Source organism: Aythya marila (genome assembly GCF_965140915.1).
Source record: "Aythya marila genome assembly, chromosome: 7".
Lineage (NCBI taxonomy): Eukaryota > Metazoa > Chordata > Aves > Anseriformes > Anatidae > Aythya > Aythya marila.
Genome location: NC_139048.1, coordinates 26,470,017 through 26,491,579, shown reverse-complemented (window position 1 = coordinate 26,491,579; position 21,563 = coordinate 26,470,017). Strand labels below are relative to the sequence as shown.

The 21,563-nt window shown below is 38.4% G+C and overlaps 1 protein-coding gene across 1 annotated transcript in view; it reads right to left on the bottom strand.

Annotated features, from left to right (window-relative positions):
* Nucleotides 1-18,544, bottom strand: part of SH2D4B (SH2 domain containing 4B) — a gene marked incomplete at both ends in the record, with an annotated part of 63,236 nt that extends 44,692 nt beyond the window's left edge. Inside the window, 3 exons of the mRNA XM_082765069.1 lie at nt 3,853-4,000; nt 5,118-5,277; nt 18,361-18,544. Of these exons, the coding sequence (XP_082621195.1) occupies nt 3,853-4,000; nt 5,118-5,277; nt 18,361-18,544 (492 nt within the window). The remainder of the gene's footprint in view (nt 1-3,852; nt 4,001-5,117; nt 5,278-18,360) is intronic.
* Between the last annotated feature and the right edge of the window lie 3,019 nt (nt 18,545-21,563).

Here is a 21,563-nt window from a genome sequence, read left to right as displayed (position 1 = left end):
AATTCTTGATACGTAAACTATCCTCATTAGTGGCTCAGATGTTCCCATTTGCCCATGGGAAATGTCATAGCTTTGCTGGTTTTTACTAGAGATCCAGAAAAAGAACAGTGGCTTCAGCAGCACAATCATTATTGATGTCACTGGGGAAAAGATTTTTCTTTAAAGTTAATATCACAGTTCCTCACATGTAGGATAGGAAAACCTTAAGATCTGATTCCCAGCAGAAACTAAACAGCATTATTAAAGAGGCAACTACAAAGAAAGAAAATAATTTCTGAACCATCGTCTCACAAAAGAGGACGAAACGAAGCATTACAGAATTATTGCAATTGGGACTGAATGGACCCATTGGATTTTTGGAATGAGTTAGGTGCAAAATGCCAGCAAGAAGCTGTTGTCATATTCTTGGATTCTAAATATGCTGTCCTTGGGAGAGAGTTCAGTGTTTTCTTGGCACAGCAAAGCACAGAGACAAAATTACAGCTTATTTTCACTTAAAGATAACAACAGGCCCACTCAGGTGCTTGATATTTACTTGGAAACTAGTGGTTTGGTTTTGTTTTCAGATCAGGACAGAATGCTCATTGCTATGTCGTAAGTCCACAGTACTGTAAATTTTGATGGTGACATTCTACTGTATTCCTAATCCCTACACCTGGCAGCAGCTATCTGAAGAATCAGATCCACAGTACTTTTGGGCACAGGAAAGAACTCAGGCATGTGTTGAAATCTCATTCAAGTCAATGGGACAAAGTGTGTTCTTTCTATTAAGTACAACCTATCCTTATTAGAGATGCTTTCCTGACCTGGAGCCCTAATTACTCTTTTTCTTCTCTGAAGGTTGTTTCTAAGCCTGTCTTCTTTCATGAGAATGAAGACAGCAAGGACATAGAAACTCTTGGATTCACACCTTTAAAAAGCTCACTTCACTCACCACAATCCCAACAGGAATTAAAGGTCACAAACTTCTTCAATCCAAAAAAAAAAAGGAAAAAAATGTGGCAGGAAATTATCACACACTATTACTCTCTTGTTGCCTATCAAAAGAATAAGGATTATTTCTCTATAAGCACCACCGTCATTACAACTCCCACTAAATATTTTATTTTTTTTGCATGAAGAAACACAATGCCATTAAAATTGATATGCCACTTTTGATTAACACACATGGAATTTTTAAGAAGCAATCTAGCTTTATTGTCAACTGTGCTTATATAATCATATTTGACAGGTATCTGATGTTGTCATAAAGATAGTTCTTCACTATTAATATTTTCTTGCTTTATGAAGACCACAAAGAACTGAGAGAATCTCTCTTATTTCTAAAGGTAGCTGAAGGATACCATTCTCCCCTGGCTGGCTGAGGCTCATACCTTTAATTTGCTCTGCACATTGTTCAGGACTTTTAATGACAGCAGCTGATAGAAGTAGGAAATGGTGCTTATGATCTCATAGCCTTTGTGAATTTGCAAAAAGATTAATGACAGTAATTGGCTCTCCTATTTGTCCTTTGCAATAGGTGCATAAAACAATAGCTGTCCTCAAACTGCAAAAATAGAGCAGTCAACATTTATATTCTAGCATCATAAATTAAAGGCGTTTCTGCTTGAGAAACACCAAGGAATGCAATATTTTTCCAATAGCATTGGAAAAGGAAACAGGAGTCATCTTTCACTCTGATATGTGAGATATCATTTATCTAGTGCAGACAGCTTTAAAGTCTCGTGATAGGTCAAGAGGCATAAAAGTGTTTTAAAAACAAGATTTTGCAATACAATGTAGTTAGAAATTAAACGCATCAGCAGAACAGACAGAGTTTCAATCTCACAAGTCATAATGCTTCAAAAGGATAAAGCATTAGCAGACAGAGTTTTTCATTCCCCAGTTTTGGAGACTACTTTAACTGCAGTCTGGTCATCATCACAGGATGACTACCAGTGCATTAAATATTTTAAACCTGTTAAAGTGGGCTTGCTAACTGATCTGCATCTCATTCCACACCCTGAATCATTTATGAAAGGTACATTTCTTCATGATTTCAATGATTGCAATCATACACGAGTAGACTGATTAATTCCTCTTCTTCCCAACATCTCTAGTTCCATTTTTGCAGTTGGAGGTAGATGCCAGCAGTATAACCTTCCTGTCTGGGTACCTTTCCTCTTATTCATGGAATAAGAGCTTGTAAATATTTCATGTACTTCGTCCACTGCACTTTTATAAAAGGAGTAAAAGAGGAAGGACAAGGAAAGCCAAGTGAAATTAAATAAACCAGTGGGCAGAGATGCTACTGTGACATCACCTTTCCATCAATATGACTATGAGCAGAATTCGGTGGCATTCTTTTAGAATTGTAGAAGATCGGTATTCCTTAATAGAAAAAAAATATGGCTGTTGATCTCTAAGAGTTTCATAATTTGCTCATCCAGCTTTTCGAAAAAATCTCTTTAAAACAGAAGAACAACAGTGAGCTTGTGGACATTTGCCCCATCAAGCGCACTGTAAATCAACCACAGAGATACAAGTGAACAACTCTGTATCGGTCTTTGTTCAAGAGGCCTTTGCTATCTGCAAAGCAGAGGAAGGAGCATTTAATTAGTTGCTCTGCTCATTATTCATACATTAATAAAGCCACTTGAAAGGTATAGTTTCATTACTCATTGACATCAAATTTCAAAGGCCCTGTTCTCTCCTATGAATGCAAATTAATTGTGCAAAGGTAAATCAGCAACTTTGCGCCGAGGAAGCTACAGGAACTGTCCTTGCTTTGTGCTACGCAGCCACCCTCAAATCCCAGTCCCACAGTGTGCAAAATAACAAGTAACTTGCTGACTCTACCTGGTAATCAAACCACATAAACAAACACCGAGTTTTTCGGCATTTGTCCCGTTACAGAAGGATGAGGAGGGGGATTCCATCCACAGTTTCCTCACCTTTAATCACCATCCCAGGAAGAGAAAGACACTGGCAAACTGGCAGCAGGGGACAGAGAGAAGCATGCAGACGAAGTCACTGCATGCAGGCCTCCTAGGAGTCACACTTTGCTGCAGACTTTCTCCTTAGAAACCCAGCAGCACCAGTCTTGTGCTGTACACATCACAGCACACATCCCAGTCTCAGGAGACTGTGGTTATTTCTCTGCACACTAAGACAATTCTACTTTATCATCTTTAAGCAAGTTTTTATCATGACAAGTTTTTATCATGACAAAATAATAAGCAAGTTTTTATCATGACAAAATAACATGAAAGTTAAGACACATAGGCCTTCATTTCCTGTTTTGTTTTCAAAGGGTTATTTTCAATAAGAGAATCTGGAAAAATATTATTCCAAACTAATGTTAATGCACTATAACTGAGTTCATGGAAAATTCATGATGGAGTCAATAAAAATCAGGTAAAGGAACTTCTTGCAACTAAGCCAACTGGGCTGTTCCCACATGTTGAGTAGGAGAAAGATCAACCCCTCATTTCCTTAATGAAAATAGTGACAATTTTTAAATTAAATATGTGAGCAACCTACATAAAATACACTAGCTTAAAAAGATATATGTCACGATCATACATTTTTCCTCCAGTGTGATTCACTCAGTACAGCTGACTGAACAATTCTGTTAATGTGTGAGCTGAATAACCCATTTGATTGTCCTGACACTTTTGAATGATATGTAATTTTTTCACATCACTCACCCAGCTGTTCTGATGAACACCATGTAGCTATTTGCATATTCCAGGATGAAAAATTACAACTCTGGTTCTTAAAGCTTATTAATAAACATACACTGAAGGTGACAAGAACTTTGAATCTCTATAAAAACACTATTAAAAAAGCTAAATGTGATTCTATGCAAACCTTCAACTCCTCCTGAATTTTTTCCTCCTCCAATTTGGCAGCTTTCCGATCTTCTATTTCTATTTTCCATTTTTCTGCCACTATTCTGGCTTTTTCTTGAGCCATAGCATCCCGGAATTTCTTTGTAATTTCAGCTTCTTTTTGTCTCCTTCAAAAAATAATTTGAAAATAAAAACAATTTAAGACACTGTTCTTTTTTTCTAAATTGAGGATCAAATTTTAGTCAGTAACTGGTTGCAACATATAATTAGCATAAGACATCATGGAAATATACAAGGAAAAAATCAAGCTGTATTTAACAGGAGACTGGATTTGAGAAAACCATCCAGAAAGGAGAAATTTCAAATTTTTCATAAGTGACCAATTAATAAAGCATCTTCCAAATTAGAGAAATACTTCTTGGATGTTTTGTATTCATACCCTATGTTTTTGGTTCCCTGGCTGAAAACATAGATTTTCCTGTCAGTCTAGCAAGCCATGATCAGGAATTTATTGTCTCTCAAATATCAATGATAACGCCTGCCAAATTTTAACACTGGAGTGTTTATTAGTACTGACAATCTAAAAAGAACACAGAGCACAGGCTGAAGCCTTTAATCTCTGCTTAAGTATGCAATCACTATAAGCAAGAAGAATCTGATATGAAAAGGAATAATACAGAATAATCTGGTATTTAAAGTGTCACTTTTGAGCACTGTACTGCAAAAGGAAGTGCAAGAGGCAGGTGGCCTACTTCCCAGCAGCATCAAGCTTCAAAACAATTTTGAATTGCTCCCAAAGCTGGAAGAAGCCTTGCTTGAAACACCAGCATGTCACTTTTTGTAATCAGTTTCTGAACTGCTGGGATAAGAACTAATACAAACAATATGCACTTGAAAACAATTGCAAAAACAATTCTATGTACAAAATCTTCATTGTGGGCACAGATGTGTGCTGCAACAAATATTTCTAATTTAATCATCTCAAAACCAGATTGTTTCATTTTTATTTATTGACATACTGGCCAATGGTTTAGGAAAATTCCCCTAAAGAAAAACATTTGATTCCTTTTTTTTTTTTTTATGTGAAAGAAGATTTCTGTTTTTCAATACTCAATAAAAATACAATTCAATTTTTCACTTGCTTAAAAATTGTCATAACAAGTGAAAGAAATGCTCAGAAGTCATACATACAAGGTTTTACCCACCATTACCTGACACCTTCCTACAAGGTCATATCTCCCATTATGCCAAGTGAACCCTGTATTCAGATTCTTAAATCCTCACCATAGCTCCTCTGCCTCCTTCTGTGCTTGTTGCCTGGCTCGTTCTGCTATTAGCTCCTCTGATATCTGGTCATATGGCCTGTCGCCCGGGGCTTCTCCCATAACCCAGACCCAGACCTCACCATCTTTCCCACATAGCCACTGCACGTGCTTGCCATCACCTGCAACAGCCAACAGAAGAAAAGAAGAAAAAAAAAGACATAAGTACTAGCTCAAACTCTTTCATAAATATAGATGAACAGACAGGAAATCTGTAATTTAGAAACATTAAGCTTGTAATTTACAATTCAGAGCAAAACATCACCAAAAGGTTGGATGAAATCTTCAGATTTGCCCAACCCACCAGAAAGGGTAGGTACACTTCAGACCATAAAATGTTTAAAGACTCATTGTTCCACAAAAATATATTTATATATTAATTTTCAAACATATTCCCTGGAATTTAGATATTATGATCCATTTTTCATTGCTGAAAGTGCACTTTTTTCTTGCTTAATTCAGCAAGGATGAACAAAGGGAATGGAAAAGAGATGGAAAGAAAAATATTAAAAAATTTTAAATTTTAAAACACCAAAAAAACTTGTGTGTTCCTTACAAAATAGATGTTTGGTGAGCCTTCATGTCCAAGAGTCAGCTGAAGGCTTCCAGCTGACTACAAGTGGCGCTAAATCAGATCCCATACGAATACATTTAAAGTCATTTAAAAAAATAAATAAAATAAATAAAGTCAATTTTGTTTTATTTCTTGCTAATAGATTGAAACTGTTCTTCACAAAAGGATATTCCACCATAAAGACTATTGCCAAGATAGGCAACAAATTTATTTCAGAGAGCACAGACTGAAAGGCCACAAGGTATCAGCAGTTCATCTCACTCCCTCTGTATTGCATTCCACAAGGTTTCACCCTCTTGCCCTCGTATTTGAGATCAGTAAATTCTGCGTGGCCATGTATTATCATCCAAAAGGCCTTCTGTCTCAACTGAAAACACAAAGAAATGGACAGTCCACCATTCTCCTAGCTAATTTTCCTACGATCATTCCAGTAGGATGAAAAAGAAAAGAAACCTAGTCCTAACCTGATGGCTACCACTGCAAAAAGGCTGGTGCAAAAAGACTGCACCTCCAGTCTTTTTACATAGAATCATACAGGTTGGAAAAGACCTCTAAGATCCAACCTTTAACCTAGTACTGACAAGTCCACCACTAAACCATGCTACTAAGTTCTACATCTACAGGTTTCTTGAAGACCTCCAGTGATGGTAACTCAACCGCTTCCCAGGGCAGCCTGTTCCAATGCCACAGAACCCCTTCAGCAAAGAAATTTCTCCTAATATCCAACCTAAACCTCTACTGGCACAACTTGAGGCCATTTCCCCTCATTTTATCACTTGGTGCTTGTAAGGAGAGCCCAATTCCCATCTTGCTACAACCTCCTTTAAGGTAGTTGCCAAGTACAATAAGGGCTCCCCTGAGCCTTCTTTTCTCCAAGCTAAACAACCCCAGTTCCTTCAGCCACTCCTCCTAAGACTTGTTCTGGAAGGGTCTGGAGAACCTTCACTAGCTTCATTGCCTTTCTTTGGACACATCTTTCTCTTCTCACATCAAATTAGCTATTCTCACTACCTTAGCTACCTGCCGTTATGCAACAGGACAATATCCTCTTAACCAGATTAAGTTTCCTGATGTTCAATCAATAAGGTGTTTTTGACATCCCAGACAGAAGAGAGAAAACTGCAGAAAGGAACGAAGCAGGACTGTTGACAGCAGGCACCGCCAGCACCAACCCGCACTCACAAGTGTTGACAATACAAACCAAAGGCAATGAACATATCAGATCTCTCAATGAAAGCTGATATTCTACATCAAATTTGAAAATATGATCTGTAAGAATTCCCTCTGTTGGCATAATGGTACTGACTTCAAGGGTGGAAAAATTTAAGCTAATAATGTTTTCCTTCAATAACTCTCAAAAGCATTTGCTCTTTCACAGTCTATCAGATTACGTCTCAGGATATAAATGTGAATGCATTTTATTGTGGTTCCTATGCTGTACATTTCTGTGTTCCAGTGTTAGTACTACATTTATGTTGTATTTTTTCTGATACAGCATTTGAAAACAGTCTACCAAGAACGGATTGAACGTATCAGTTTGTGCTCCCAAGGCTGTCACCTACTGCCTTTCATGGTGAAGCATCCTGAGAAGTATGGAACAATTCCCCAGGGGTATTGATCCCATGTGACAATTGACAGGTGTTGCATTAAAAGTGGCTGATGACCTCCTTCCTGGAAGAACCCTGAATATCCTACTCATTTCCCCTTTATTTAATGCTTTAAAGAAAACATCCCAAACATTTTACCTGTATCATAACATGCAGATACCAAATATTGCTACCGTTTCAAGACACCACTTTTCCTCATTAATGACCTTATCAGATGAAAAGAGGGAAAAAAATATCTCAGGTGAGTAGACATATTTCATCTTTGCTTTTTTTTCTTTTCCAGTTTTTCTGTGCCAAAGCATTATTAATATGTTTCTTGGAGACACTACTTATCCATTACTACCCAGCCTCTTAAAACAAATAGTTGATTGCAGACATGTCTTGAGAAATTGTTCTGATTCTTACTTTTAAAGCAACGGATCTCTCTTCTAAAGCTATAGACAGTAGAAAACTATTTTGAAAACTTTAGTATAAATTTTTTAGTTCAGCACTAACTACTGTATGCTACAGTAGAGACTACTGCTGTATATACATCCATAGTTGAAATTGAAAGATAAAAACACTATCAATCTGGCACATTAAAGCTTCAGTATTAAACAGACAGACCTCTGCATGTAAAATTAAAAACAAACAAACAAAAAAAACAGCTTGAGCATATATATCTTTATTTACATTTTTCTTTAGAACAACAGAAATTTTTCCATGTCCAACCACCCATTCTACTTCAAGGAATGACTCCCATGTAAATCTTTCCTTAAACCTATACCAGCTACACTCCCCATAAAGCTGAACATGCACTTATGTGCAAAACCTGAACATAAAGCTTAGTAGCTCCTTAGCACAAAGTAACATCTAAAGATCAAAGAGAGCACAGAGAATTATTTTCCTTAATACTTTTAGGAAACTAGTGTTGTCTGCTTTGCAACCGTAGAATTACCACTATCGAGGGCTAATTATAATAAAACAATTTCTGCTTTAAGATACCTTTCAAGCATAACATTTTTTTCTGAAAAAAATAAGATATCCTGTTTATATATATTTCCAAATGAAACAACTTTGAAATATAAAAATTCAAATAAATATAAAGAAAAATACATGTCCTGACTAAATACATCTGAAATCTAGGTGAGAAAGAGGCAAGGGAATCTCATTTTTCCTGTTCAGAAGCAGGCTTCTGAGCCCAGGAACAAAACCTAATTCAGAATCAGGAAATAAATTCACATCTCTTGAGTCCCAGTCTGGTGCCTTGACCACAAAAGTACTTCTCTTTTTCCTGAAGAGACTGTGGCAGGCTGTGAATAATTGCCATTAGGAAGTAGTAGACGTCAAAATTAGTCTGGGTGGGAGAGGTGAAATAAAAGTGTTATAGAAACAAAAACTGCTTTATCAGGAAAATGTACTTAATAATTTACCAAGTTGTTTTTCCAGCTGTACTGTTCAGGCAAGCTATTTATTAGGTATAATGTTTTACCATGTTTTTGTTTAAACTCTGTAGCACCACAAGAAGGCAACATTACTTCTTGCCATTCTCTTCACTCCTCTGTGAATGAGCACCTCTCACAGAGCCCCCCCAAAGCTACATCTACACAGCTTCAAGATCAGTAGATAGGTTTCTGTATGTTGCTTCTTACACCAGACAAATGAAAAATCAAGTATCCTAAATATGCAGCACAAAGGAATCACAATGAAAACTTTCTTGGAGACCTACAACCTGCAGCGACAGTAACACAAAATTGCATATATAAACACAGATGCATACACACAGTCAAAAATAATAGCAAACCATGTTTTCTGCTTATTTGTATTTATACAAAGACCTCTGTAAAAGCAATGTAAGTATAAAATAAGGCCCTGGGGAGCAATAGTAAACTCAAGGGTCTCACCTGTAAGGGTTACTAATCTCTACCAGCAGTACTGCCAACCTTGTGCATGCGCACACACACACACGGAGCTGGGGTGTGAGCATGGGCTGTGCTGTAGGGCACCAGGGGCTGTCCTCGGCCTTTGGGCTACCCTTAGGGAATCCCAGGTGTAAGGCAGAGCATGGCTGAGTGCTGCCAGAAAATACGATGGAGAGAAAAAAACACCCCATGAAGGTGCCTGGGAGGGGGATTCCGCTGCAGGCATTACTTACACTAAATCAGGCTTCAGTTCGCATCAGCTCAGGCTTCCATGCTGTGACCAAGGCTTAAAACAAATGGAAGTACATAAAAGGAGAGCTACGCCTTTTCGTGCTCTGCTAATTGGGACAGAGGAGCAGAACCATGGTTTGGGTTTGTCTGCTTTTTCTTTTTTTTTCTTTTTAATTTTTTTTTTTTTAGTGAGGGCTTTATCTGGCTTTATTTTTCACACATGCTTCTAATTAAAAGTGCTTTAAAAATAGCAGTAATCAGAGCAAACGAAATACTGCTGGAGTTGGCTTCCTTCCTCTGAGCTCATTCGTCATGGCTTTAATAGCTACAGCAGCATCCCCGGCAATTCCTGTTTGTGATCCATCTCCAGGGCTTTCAAGGGAATGGCTCCAAGCACCATTAGAGGCCTGATTTGGTGTCAAGCCTCCCAGCTGTGCTGTTACTTAGCCACAGGCTGCCGGCTCAGCCCAGCAAAATGCTGAGTGCCAGCAATCCCCCTTGCCTTTGCAGCGCAGGGATTGCTACAGGCCATGTCAAGTGCAAATTCAGAAAACCGTAAAATCACCAATTTATAATTTCAGGTACATGGAATGGCATTCAAAGTCTGCTTAAACTTTCTCAAAATGACACGGAGCTGCATCGGGGAGGTTCAGGCTGGGTGTTAGGAAAAGGTTCTTCACCCAGAGGGTGGTCAGGCTCTGGGACAGGCTCCCCAGAGCAGTGGTCACAGCACTGAGCCTGCCAGAGTGCAAGAAGCGTTTGGACAATGCTGCCAGACACAGGGTCTGATTTTTGGGTGGTCTTGTGTGGAGCGAGGAGTTGGACTCAATCCCTGTGGGTCCCTTCCAACTCAAGATATTGTATGATTCGATAAAAAAAGTCTGTTATTTCCATTAACTCTCTTGATTCTCTGAGGTTTGGCTTCCTAGCATCATTCACCCCCTTGGAAGCTACAGATCTCTGTGATAGCAATTGACTCTCCTTCCTCACTAGCTGGAAAGCTTTGTAGTCACATAAATATCCTCTGACCCAGTCTTTAGAAAGCCTTCCTTTTCTTTTCTCACCCTGCACTAGAAGAAACCTCCTGAAACTTATTCTGCATTTGAAATAGGCTGCATGAGCATTCACTGCTGACATCAAGCTGATCAGCCTGATCTGCCTTTGTCATTCAGAGATAAATGCAGCTTGTGGGGTACTTTTGTTGTTGTTGTTCTTTGGAAATATAGATGTGGTATACTTTGGTCTTAGCACAATGTGTTTTACATGAAATTTTACTCTTGGCTTTCTGAATAAACAATTTTTATGTCTTCTTTAAGACAGAAGCTTGAATTTTCATAGTCAGCAGGGTAGATGAGGTTCCATTCAGAGTTTCAGGAGCTACAGGACATGTACTAGGAAAACACTGACTGAGATGAAAATGAAGATGTTGTGAGCTTTAGGCTGTTCTCAGTTCCTTGAGCCTACCCCCTACATGCATTTTTTTATATTTTTTTTTAATAGAAACACACCAATATGCACACAATTTCAATTCTTTCTATGGAAAACCCAGGAACTATTACTGCAAATGTTTCTGAGATTGTTCAAAGGACAAAATGCACTTTTCCAAGCACTAACTGCTACAAATCCATTAAAATACATATAGAATAATTAGGTGGTAATGATGAAAGCAATGAAAGCAACATAATCCCACAATAAACTGATGACCTACTATAATTAACTCTGCAGTCTGCCCTTGCTAATAGTCACAGGACCATGAACCCATCTCTTCCAAGAATACATTCCAAAAAATCACTCACTTCAAATTAATCCTCAAGGCAACAACAAAATGGGGAAAAATTCTAAACTTCTTAAGCAGCCCCCCAACATTTCAGTTTACACACTCTCCAATTTAAACACCATGTTGTGTGCCTTTCTGTATAAAGGAGGATTTGCAAGGGGAGAAAAAAATCAGCTGATTTACATTAATATATCAACAAGGATTGCTGGATCTCAGCATTGCTGAAAAATCAGCTTTCATGGCTCTCCAGCTGCTTCCTGATCATATAACAAAATCTTATGTTTATGGAATTACAGCCTGTTACCATGGAAATAATTACGCTGCAATATACCCCTGCAGGATCAAATAAAGGAAGAGTGACTGCAAGAGAGCAAACATTAAGCAAGGAAACAGTTATTCAAATAAGACTATGGTAATTAACAAATGTGGCAAAGATACCTATTCATAACACTCAAAGGTAAGTGGTTCTGCAATATCAGATGGTGCATTTTCAAGGTTTGCATAGTGCAAACAAAATAACAACAACAACAAAGGAAAAAAAATACACTAGTATTTGTTTGGTCTCTATCTAGTATGCCCCAAACATCTTATTGACTCCCTGGCCAAGGAGCACTGTACCACCTATTAATCTTATAATTTGCCCCCTATCAACCAGGAGATAACATCCAGAACTTACTCTTTTTAAAAAGACACTGATGTAACTCTATGAACTACAATCTAGTTCATAATCTGCATAAGAGATCAAAGTGGAACATTGTGAATTCATTTGCATCAGTAGGATTCATTTGATTTATTTTTTATTCATTAAAAAAAAAAAAAAAAAAAAAAAAAAGCTATAACGTAACACTATAGCTTCTGATTCCCAAACTCAATTACCTTTTGTAAACAGTAAAGCTATACGCAGGATTTTTCACTCGCACAGAGCTATTACAAGGCATCCAGATTTACCCACCACTGGAGAATCAACAAAAACAAGTCTGCATGACTACTTCAAGGATGGATGGAAAGTCAGAGCAGAAGGGTTCCCTGCTACAGAATGAACTGGTACCCGTGGATCACTTGCTGCACCAGACTCCCCTATGTAATGCAGTGTGGCAGGTCTGCACTGACTCCTTTTATCAGGCACACAGGACCACCAAAGCAGGGAGAGCTGTACCACTACAGTGAGATCTTCCAGCACAACAGCAGAGGAGTGGATTTGAAGGTTAATGAACCATCATGAGTGTCTGACTAAACCCACTGCTTAGTTGAATGCATCAAATTTTCCTAAGTCTTCCAAATCCTGCTATCAAAACCCAATGCCTCTGCTTAAAACTGGCAAAATCAGGAAGGAAATACTGAATTAGCTTGGGTAAATCCCTCTCACCTTGGCTGCAGTGCTGCTCTCTTTCCATATCAAGTATTCATGAGCTTGCAACCAGTCACAACCTCATATCATTACCAGAGCACAAGTACGTACAAGAAAGCCTGACTGCCACCACTCTGTCCTGACAGGCTCAGAAACACCATGAAAGAAACACAGAATTGTCTCCATGCCAGTTACTCAATTAACCCAGTAGCCTCTCTCATAACGCAGCTGATGCAGATGCTTCAGACAGTGCTGAGGACTGCACACATGCAAGAGAAACCTTGGGTGAAATAAGGGCCAGGTAGTCAGCAGTATTCTGTGCTTTTTCTGCAAAACAGGGAAGTCAGCTGCAGGGCAAAGGATGAGACTAAAAAGCATAGACTTATGGCTAATCCTAGGAGGCCCAAGAAGTCCCTCTGGATTTGTTCCATCTGGTGCATATTTAGGTCATATGGCAGTTGGGGGTCTCTTTCTGGCCCCAGCTCCAGATAAGTGAGCAGTTTAGAAGCTGCTGTTCAAGCATACCTCACTACACAGCCATACTCAGCACAAGCTCCAAGCAGCTGAGTTCTGGCCCCAAGGTATCTACTACTAACAAAACCGCATCATATCACAAGCTGCTATACATGATGTGAATGCTACATTAAAGCTTTTCCAATTATTTCAAATTAGTTGGCTCAGTCCCCTAATTACAATTATTCTAATGTTCCCTTGTTACATTTTCAGTCATCTCTGAATTGAAAAGAAAAGATGGGACTTTACAGGTTTCAAGACTGCGTATGACCAAAAATTTCAGAAATACCCCAGTCTGATGTTTTTGGTGAGAACTGTACCCAACAATGCAGGGAAAGAGACAATAAACAGTGCCAGGAGCATACCTCTGTACTCTTAGCCAAGTCTTGGCTAAGCATTTCCAGGGCATTGAGAAGACAGTATAAATGAGGAATACATTTCTGAGTTCAGAAATGTAGAAAAATGTCACAGTACACCCACTCACCCTTACATGCACACTCTAAAACACATACATGTGCCTTCATGCGTGACAGTGATGTATCCTCCAACTATCCCGTTGTGATATCTGAAATACTTGCTTTCAAATCACTTCATCTATTCTCCAATAATTTTCTAACACAAATGTCATTTAGATAAAGAAATTATTTTTTAGCCATGCTGCGATAAGCCTACCTAATTTTCTCCCAGCTATACTTGTTGAGGACGGGTAAATAACAGCATTTACAAATAGCTCCTGTCTGAACATCACGAACTGCAGTTCACAACGAGTAAATGTCAGAATATGTAGCAGCAGTCTAGCACTGTCTTCCCTATCACATGGCTGTCCTTCAGCTATCTGGCGCTCAATAGGTTTTGAAATCTCATTTTGGGTATTCTGACAGCTCTGGATGGTGCACGAGAGTCAAAACCCAACCTGGCAGCGTCCTTCACTTAGTCTCAGCTCAGCTATCCTGGTTAAAGGACTTCTGCCTAACCACATCAAGGTATTTCTTTGCAAATTGCAAAGCTGCCTGCCAGTCAGCTGAACAAATCCCAAAGGGATCTTGAACTTTTGAGGAGGCTTCTCTTAGTGATATTAGCACAACAAGAAAAGACAATCTGTTTTATCACAATGAAGATATGTCCCTGAAAGATCTGCCCAGCAGTAATTTTTAAACAAAGTGAAGACCAACCCCTCAATTCCAAGAACCCTATTGGCTTTTGAAGCTCTTTCAGTTCAAGCCAGGAGTCATACTAAAAGCTAAAAAATAGTTTTTGTTTTTCATAATTTCGAATAAATTCACTAAATACTGTCGTTTCAGGAGAACCCAAACAATGCTGAAATTCTACTAACATCTTTTAGAAAAAGTACAAATGTAGGTTAGGTACAAACAGCAAAAATGTCAGAACAGTTCACTATTTACTAAAGGAAATATTTCATTCTGAAATGATGTTTTATTTGTTTTTAAAAAGGGAATGAAATTTAAACTGTTAAACAACCTGGAAGCATTTAATTCACCCCCAAAATGAAATGATTTCTTTAATATTGGCACAATCTGATACAAATCTTAGTTTTGACCTTTAATCAAGACACATAAACCAAGCAATCCAAATGTAAAAGCAGGCACAATTTGCAGTTACTGAGGAAGGCTAATATGATTTTCTTTAGACATGAAGATTAAGACTAATCACACATTACACAATTTGGCTTGCTAAACACTCTCAACAACTTACATCATTTTAGTTCATGTTTGGAGCTTATTTTTGTTTTAAAAAACAAAACTAAAACCAAAGACAAACTAAAAAACAAGTGTCTTAGTATTTAATAGGACATTTACAGACAATCTCCATTCAGTGGCACTTCTATAAAAATCGCTGTAGATTCTGGGTCTTTGCTAATCAGTTTCCAAACAGTTAAAAAGTTATCACGCTGAGCAGCATTCCCTAAACATGTGGATGGTTTTTAAATCTATAGCAAAGCCTTTTTTTTTTTTTTTTTTATTTAGTCTGTGAGTGCCACGGTTTTTTTCTTTCCAAACTCTGCATTTGTGATTTCGGAAGACAACACATTTAAGCCTTGCACATGGTAAGTTACTTACACGATGCAGCTTTCTTTGTTTCAGATCAGAAGGACTTCCATGACACAAATGACATGGAAGTACTCCATCCTGAAGAAGTACACAGAGGCATGCTGGAACGGGGTGGCCCTGACAGTCTGCAGAAGCCAAGGCATCTCCAGCTGTGAGCACTTAACCAACCAGCTCCAAATCCCACTCTTAGAGACAGTGCCAGGAGTCCTCTCAGGTATGTGTAACCACTCCTCACCTCAGGTGAACCTCAGTATTTTCAGGGATTTACCTCAACTGAAATTCCAAATGATCTGGACATGGGTTTCACAGAAACTTCTTGAAAGCTTATGTGAGTTTGGAGCCTTCATCCTCAAGACACTGCAGAAAATCAGAATTGGATTCACCAACACCACAGTATTTTGAAAAATCCACCTCTGTTTATTTGCTGCTGGGTTTGCACATAGAATAGCAGGTAAGCTCTTGAACTGATGAAGAATTGTATCAATTGGGGTACGTGACTCCAGATCAAGCCCCAGAACTTTTTGGAGCATTTTTAGTTAGAGAAGTGCCCATTATTACCACTTCCTTTTGCTCTATCTCACCCTATCACATCCCGAAGAGGTAAGGTAAGAGTTTCATATCTAGCTATTCTGACTATGAGGAAAATGGAAGGATTTCAAATAGTCCTTCAGAGGCAATTCAGAGTAAATTACTAAAAAATAATCATTTTATGGAAATGTTATTTCATATTCACAAACATACACATTTTCCTGTAAACTAGAAAATCACATATTCAGCTAGCAGATTGCTATGCTTGAGTAATCCTGAGATTCAGCACAGCATTAGGGCTAGATATTAAAAACTCACTTCTGTTTTCTACTATGTGTCAGGCTACAAAGACCTTTAATTCTGTGCTCCATAAACACTTCTATAAAGCCAGTGTAATTTCTGACTTCAGCAAAGTAATACCAGCACAAAACCTATGTCACGCAGTGTCAAAAACAACATCTTGAAGGTGAAACTGTTCAAATCCCCCAGTCTCAAAGGGATAAAGAACATATAATTGTGGTAACTTCCAAATTTCCTGGTAGACGCTAATTTTGAACAGGAAAAAATACTCCATATTCTGTGTTGTGTAGCTGGGGGAGAATGTTTAGATACTTGCTTATACACCAATGGAAAGAAAAAACTGTGAAAAGGTTAAATTTCCAAAAAGAGTTGATGCTTAATGTATTTTAGAAAAAAAAATAATCACATATTTTAACATAGGAAAGGATTGTTACAGCCATCTGCTCTGACCATTTGAGTTATATAGGCAATGGAATTACATAGTAATTCCTGCATTATACCCTCAATTTCTGGTTGACTTACAGCACATTTTCTTTATAAGAATGTAGCTCCATTGTGAGACCATTTACCGTTATATTATGGAACTGTATAACAGAAATCAGTCACACATCTCTGTACAGTTATGCCTGGATAGATGGAAGTTATCTTTTTTAACTCGCACACATCAGATTGTGGAAGTCAAAATACATTTTCAGAGGAAGCAAATGCCTGACTTTAATCCTCAAACTGTAATTCCAATAGATCTGTCTCAAGAACTTCTGTAAAATCAGTTCCTTAGTATGTTTCTGAAGGAAGTGGAATGTTTTCATCTTGGGTAAAAGTCAAATCTAAAGAGTAACTCAAACTGGCAATTTAAGAAGGTGAAATGTAAAATGAAAACGTTCTGTTGTGAAATTTTACTCTATGCAAATACCCGAATACTTTCATCAGAGCAAATATAATCTACAGGTTAGTCTGCTGCTCTTCTCCTCGTTCTCTTATTCTTTATAAATCAGAAAATTAATTACCCAGAAAATGGCCTCCTGTAGTAGGAAGCTGAACAGGTTTAATGCATAGCTTGTATATGGAAATTTAGATGTCAACACTATGAGAAATCATCACATAAATATTTTTGCAGTTAGATTTTTCTGCATCTGTCTTCCTAAAAGAATGAGAATAATACAGATTATCTCAATGATATAGTGGTGTTTTGGCTTAAGGATCTGAACTGCATTTTCATTTTTTTTCTCAGCAACAAATCAATCAAAATGAACAAGGTTATTGTGCTATATGAGAGAAGCTATCTTGATGCCATCCTTCTTAGAGGAGAGCTATTCACAGTAAGAACATTAAAATGAAGAAAAAAGAAATTAAACAGAATTAAGTTTCCCAACTTCCACCTTGTCATCTCTAAGGGGCCATTTTAAACTCATTCTACTGCTTATTAGGCCATTCTGAATGTTCCTCCCTTACTTTAAGGCTACCATTGTTACTTACTCTAGAAACATTTGATAAAGGCCTTTGCTTCAAGTGAGTCTTGAAAACTAGTTTTGCTTTGAAACACATTTCTTTAGTCAGTCTTTGAATTGTCAAGTATCTAATTGGATATACTTGGCACTTTGTAAGGTTCAGCAGCTTTAATAAGTCTGAAAATTGAATCCAATAATGCATCTGTATTGAGGTGCTCAAAGCAAAGACTTCTACCATAGGTGTATGTTAACATAAGCAACACTTTATATAGTGAATATAGCTGTGAGATAGCTATTAAGGCACTTTCACATAATCAGCTAATCACATTATTAGTGATTTTGAAAATTCAGATTCGAATTGATTTTAAGACTGGATAAGGCCTTTGGCATTTCACAGGAAAAGGGATGTTTGACAGATCTCTGCAACATCTCCATGTTGAGTGAGGATCCACTGCAATTACATTTCCATGAGGAAACTTTCTATCCTACATCAGCCTGACAACTTCATTCTATTAATGGGCAACGAGATGGAATCCACTTGTTCACAGGGGACAGCAAGGAAATAAATATTCCTACTTATTCTAAACCACTTGAACCCCAGATCAAACACTTGGTAATGACACTTCAAGAACCTTTAACTTTTTTTTCATAAGTTTGCTTATTTGCTTTTTAAACCAACACACGCATTTAGCATCCATAACAGCCTGGGGATGGAGCCCCATAGCTTAACTACATATTGCATGAAAACACATTTCATTGTTTTCACATGCTTGCTCTGCTCTTATCCTAGGGGACAGTTGGCACTCTTCCTTGTAATCTCTTCCAGACATGCTGTACCATAGCCAGTTGCATGCCCATCTCCCCCAGCTCCTGAGCAAGCACAAAGCTTACTTTGGTCACAAAGCTTACTTTGTTTGCGCCTCGCTGTCCTTCTCAACACAGCCTCCTCCATTTGTGCTTTTTCTTCCCTCTCCTTCCAGCACCTCAGCTGCTCTTCTCTCATTTTGTAGAACAAGATCTGCTTTTGCTCTTCATTCAGCTCTGCCAGGAGCTCGGGGTCAATATACATATCACGCAAAATTTGCTGCAGCATGATGACTCCAAGAAAAAAGAGAGACAAACCTGCTCCCAATTATCCTCACTACAGTGACAAAACCCCACGTACGGCACTCCAGACAGCAACCTGCAGCAAAGGAGCTCTCCCACGCCTGCCTGCCCAGCAAAGGCTCGATTCTTCTTGTTCTGTTCCTCTTCTTGCGGGCATATTCTGCTACTCTTCTATTACAGTGCAGGGTTCTCTGCTTATCTCATCCACCAAAGGCAGTGACAGGTGTCAAGTGAAAGAGGGGGGAGGAACAGGGAAGGATAAGGAAAAAAAAATGAAAGTTCAGGAGAAATAATGATAAGTTCCTTTAGTAGTCCTGACTGCATTCAAGTAAAAATACAGGATTCTTGACTGAACCCATCATTTTTGCTCCCTTGAGTAGAAAGAAATTCAACATAAAGAAAGTCTCACACTTTCAGCTGAAGTGGTAATACACTCCCAAGGGTCTAAGTGTTGCCCTGGGGGTTTAAAGTGATGTCATGGTTAAAGGTATCACCTACACCAACAATATCTATGTCACTTTGGCAACTGATCTCTTCTGATAAGAGAGGAGAAATGAGCTTGCATGTTATTTCCCAACCTAACCTGTTAACTGGTCTCAAAAGGGTATCAGAGCTCATATTTACCCGGTGCTGACAAATACAGTCATGCAAACTGATTAAAATGCCTTTAAAATTAAAAGCATCTGTAATAAAAGCCACAAGAAGCTTGTTATCACTTTATAAATAGTAAATTAATATTAATTAAACAACAGTTAGTTCTCAGCAGTTCATGCGGACTATGAAAGTCCTGTTGTTAATTCATTTTCCACTTTGCAACTGGAGAGACAGAACGCTGCTCTTCAAGCATATCGTGACCTTTCACTGTTCAACAAAGTTTGTACAAAACTCAGTAAATGCTATTTTACAGCAGCAGGGCCAACAGTCAATTAAGTACATGGAAAAAAAAAATACATTGAATTTCAGATCCAGCTTTCACAGGGCAGGTGCCCGGATCCTCCAGGGAGCAGTGGCACTTTGTGGGAAGGGGGCCACCTTCTGAGGAGACAACAGATGTGGCCCTTCTGAGCTATAAAAAAAGGAAAACCACACGAGAATGCATGCTGACTGGCATCCCACTGCATGATGTTCACACAAGATACCTCCTCTAATCTCATTTCTGCCTCTAGAAGGTGGGCTTGGTTGTAGGGGGAAAAAGTATACTGTGTTGTTAGAAGGATCGGAGCATCACTCCCAGGCCCTTCCTTTCAGGCAAAAGGAACAGTAATGGAGCAGAATCGCAGAGCAGTCATCCTCCTTTTCTATTCCTTGTAGTTAACAATTTTCAGAAGTAAGATATCTAACCCGAGGTAATTGTGGTGGCACAAGATTCTCCGTAGGGAAGGGGAACACAGATGATCCATCCACCATTCACCTATATCATTTTTCAAATAAAATATTCTAGCTTATTACAAATATACGTATCCCCATCCTTCATCAGCAACATTTCCTTGCTAATGTGCACAACAGGTGACAGGAAGATGCCTGCTCACTCAATTACCTAATATTATATTCCTCATACATTACTGTTTCTTCCTGCTTCTTGCCAACACTGAGACCAGAAATGAAAAGTTCTAAAGCTTCACTTGTACTCAAGCTATCCTACAAAGACAGCGTTCAGGAAGATGATACATAAAACAAAGCGATGCATTTCTTCTGCAGAGAGAGATCAACCAAGGCACGTAATATGTAGGTGCCCCCCTAGAGTCTGTGTCCTGGCCTCACCTGAGTTCCTGAGCAGAGGAGGACACAAATCTGGGGCACATTTCCCCCTTCCTCACTCCTTGGGATTCTTATTTGTTTTCCTTCATTGGGGAAAGGAAATGGAAAGAGAAGAGGGCAAGGGCACACAGACTTCCCAGTCCTAACTCAGTCTAATAACTACACACATTCAGTCAGACACAGGCCTCTTTCTCTGCTAGTGAACATTGGAAGTTCCCAGGTACAATGGCAGCAGTCTGTTGCAAAGTGGCATAGCAGGTGTCTGGGCATGACTGCATATTTACCGTTATGGCCACAAAGTTAAAAAGAAAATCTAAGAAATTCTGAGAGTGTACTTAGAAAAAATAAAAGATTGTGTACCAGCTCCTCTACGTGCCTGTAACAACACTATCCTTTAACTGCATGATTACATACCATTTTTCCTCACAAAAAATCCTGCTTTATAGATATGTATGTCTTAAACTCTTATCTGACTTGTATGATGCTCAAAATCAAAACCTTATACTATTATTCTCTATTCATGTAACACATTTTTGAAGAGAGCAAAACATTATAATAATATAAGAAGAAAATGCCTTTGATCTAAACTAAATTTCAAGAAAGACACCATCATATGGAAGCACAAATCCAAAGACTCTACTTGAACGATGCCCTCAGCCAAAGCACAATTTTGGATCCCATTGTGTTTGTGCTGTACAGGGTGGAGTTCATGCACAGGCTGCTTTGCAGTTCAGGATCTCTCTTTTATGCACAGGTTTTGTCTCATAAAACAAAATGCTTTAACCTTGTTTTGTTTGTTTGTTGTTTTCTTTAAAGAAATAGAGTTTGGCAAGAAAATACGTTTCTTGGAAGAAAGACTTTTCTCCTCCTTGCTTATTCTATTTTTCTTGGTCAGGTATAGAAGGGGGAGAGCCTGGGGGACTTGGCCTTTCTTCCTTTGCTTTTATTCAATTATACTAGAGCTGTAGCTTCACATTTTGGCACTAATTGAAAAAGACTCGCCTTTGTAAAGGCTTCAGGGCAAGCAGTTGTGCTGTTCTATCCATTTGTCATCTTTCTTATTTTATTTTACTTGACTTCACAGAACAGAAATCAAATCGTGATCACAAGCTATCACAGTGCAAAGAACAAACTCTTCATCAAGGATTATGTGCATTTAAGCATGATAAGAAGCAGGAACCATTTCTGAACAGCATTTAACTGCAGAAGTAGCTCAGGATGGTGATCCAAGATGCAAGACAGTATAC